We start from the raw sequence: 2097 nt of genomic DNA, 5'->3' as shown, positions 1-2097 counted from the left end.
CCCCCCACCCACCCAGCTAGCCAGCTAGCTAGCCAGCTAGCTAGCCAGCTAGCTAGCCAGCTAGCCAGCCTTTGGTGGGCCTGCAGGTGGTGTTATTGGGCCGCGAGCGGGAGAGCTTCTCGGTCTCTGGCGTGTTGGAGCCCAGCCTGCTTTCCCTCCCGCGGGGCCTCCTGGCCAACTCCCGAGTCCTCCAAAGCCTCCCAGTGGACCACTCAGTGGACCACTGGTCATTTCTGCTGGCCCACGAGCGCGAGCCGCTGGTCCTGGCCTCTGCCGCCAGGGCCCTCCACGACTCTTTGCTGCACTCCCGCGCGGCCCTCGCGCGGCTGCCGGGGGCCCCCGGGGAACGGGGGGCCCCCGGGGGCCACGGCGGAGGGCTGAGGCCCTTGCCGCCGGAGTTCATTGCTGCTGTTAAGACGCTTCTTGCAGACCCCAACGCCCCGCCCTCCCTCAAGGTCCGCCGCTGCTGCTGCTGCCGCTGCTGCTGCTGCTGCTGCTGCTGCTGCTGCTGCTGCTGCTGCTGCGGGGTGTGGAGGCCGGCGTGTGGGGTGTACGTACACCGCAGGCCCTCGCGCTCTCGCTCCCCAAGGCCTCCGAACTCGCCGAGAGGTTCAGACCAATGGACCCCGAGGCCCTCTGGCTGGCTCGGCGCTCAGTGCTGCTGGAGCTCCTCGAGGCCCTCGAGGAGGACCTCCTGGCTCTCTACGAGGCCCTCTCCGTCTCCTACCCCCCGGAGGGGCCCCTGGGGGGCCCCCTGGGGCCCCTGGGGGCCCCGGAGGGGCCCCTGGGGGCCCCGGAGGGGCCCCTGGGGGCCCCGGAGGGGTCCCCGGAGGGGCTTCTGGGGGCCCCCGGGGGGCCCCCGGGGGCCCCCCGGGGGCCCCCCGGGGGCCCCCCGGAGCCCGGGTGGAGCTTCAGCAGCCGCTGCCAGCTGCCGGAAGAGCTGGGCCGGCGGCGGCTGCGGAACAGCGTGCTGCTGCTGCTGTCGGAGAAGAGAGACGCAGCAGCAGCAGCAAGGGCCTTCAGTTACTTCAACTCTGCCCAGTGCCTCACTGACAAGTACTTCGCCCTCGAGGCCCTCGCCAGCATGCAGCAGCCCCAGCGCCAGCAGGCCTTCGCCCAGTTCTTCGAACGCGCCCAGGGTCAGTCCCCAAACACAGGGGCCCCCAGGGGCCCCCAGGGGCCCCCAGGGGCCCCCAGGGGCCCCCGCGGGCCCTCAGGGGCTCTTGGGGGCCCCCAGGGGCTCCCAGGGGCTCTTGGGGGCCCCCAGGGGCTCCCAGGGGCTCTTGGGGGCCCCCAGGGGCTCTTGGGGGCCCCCAGGGACTCCAGGGGGCCCCGGGGGCCCCCAGGGGTTCCCAGGGGCTCTTAGGGGCCCCCAGGGGCCCCGGGGGGCCCCGGGGAGCCTGTGGGGGCGTTGGGGGCCCCTCGGGGCCTCTGGAGGGCTTGTGGGTGCCTTTGGGCTAGGGTTTAGGGTTTAGGGTTTAGGGTTTAGGGTTTGTTGCTTGCTTTTAGGGGACCAGCGGCTGCTGAACGGGTGGTTCAGCGTGCAGGCGAGCGCAGACCTGCCGGACACTGTGGAGAGAATTTCGGAGTTGTTAAAACATTTTTCTTTTTCTTTTTTTAATTTCGAATCTGTAAACCATTTGGTGTTTGACTTCGTGAAGACCAACCCGCGCCACTTCCACCGCAGCGACGGCGCCGGCTACCGCCTCCTCGCAGCCGTCATCCTCAAGGCCCGCAAACCCTAAACCCTAAACCCTAAACCCTAAACCCTAAACCCTAAACCCTGAACCCTAGTGCGTGTTGGGGGCTGGGCGCTTCTTGGTGCTCGCTGCGGGGCTGTTCGCTGGGGCGTGCGCACCGGGGCAGCTGGCGGTAGACTCGGGCTGAGGGTTTAGGGTTTAGGGTTTAGGGTTTAGGGTTTAGGGTTTAGGGTTTGGGGTTTGGCGCAGCTGGACGAAGTGGGGAGCCCGCTGGCGCTCCGCGGCGCGCAGCTCTTCAGGGGCTGGCGAAGACTCAAAAGAGATCAAAGAAAATTAATTCGAAAAGAACTCCAAAAACTCCTCGAGGGGCCCCGGGCCTCGGGGCCCCTGCGGGCTG

General features: G+C 68.8%; 1 protein-coding gene across 1 annotated transcript; it reads left to right on the top strand.

Annotated features, from left to right (window-relative positions):
- Positions 1–86: 86 nt before the first annotated feature.
- Positions 87–1745, top strand: ENH_00007770 (Aminopeptidase N, related; the record flags this gene model as incomplete). Its single annotated transcript, XM_013578634.1, has 3 exons — positions 87–455; positions 566–1139; positions 1510–1745. Coding segments are annotated over 3 exons (1179 nt in total), but the record flags the coding sequence as incomplete, so codon positions are not given.
- Positions 1746–2097: the final 352 nt, after the last annotated feature.

The sequence above is a fragment of the Eimeria necatrix genome, genomic scaffold, assembly GCF_000499385.1.
Source record: "Eimeria necatrix Houghton genomic scaffold, Enh_scaff1220, whole genome shotgun sequence".
Classification (NCBI taxonomy): domain Eukaryota; phylum Apicomplexa; class Conoidasida; order Eucoccidiorida; family Eimeriidae; genus Eimeria; species Eimeria necatrix.
The sequence above is the reverse complement of the archived record's forward strand: the minus strand, read 5'-3'. Positions and strand labels throughout refer to the sequence as shown.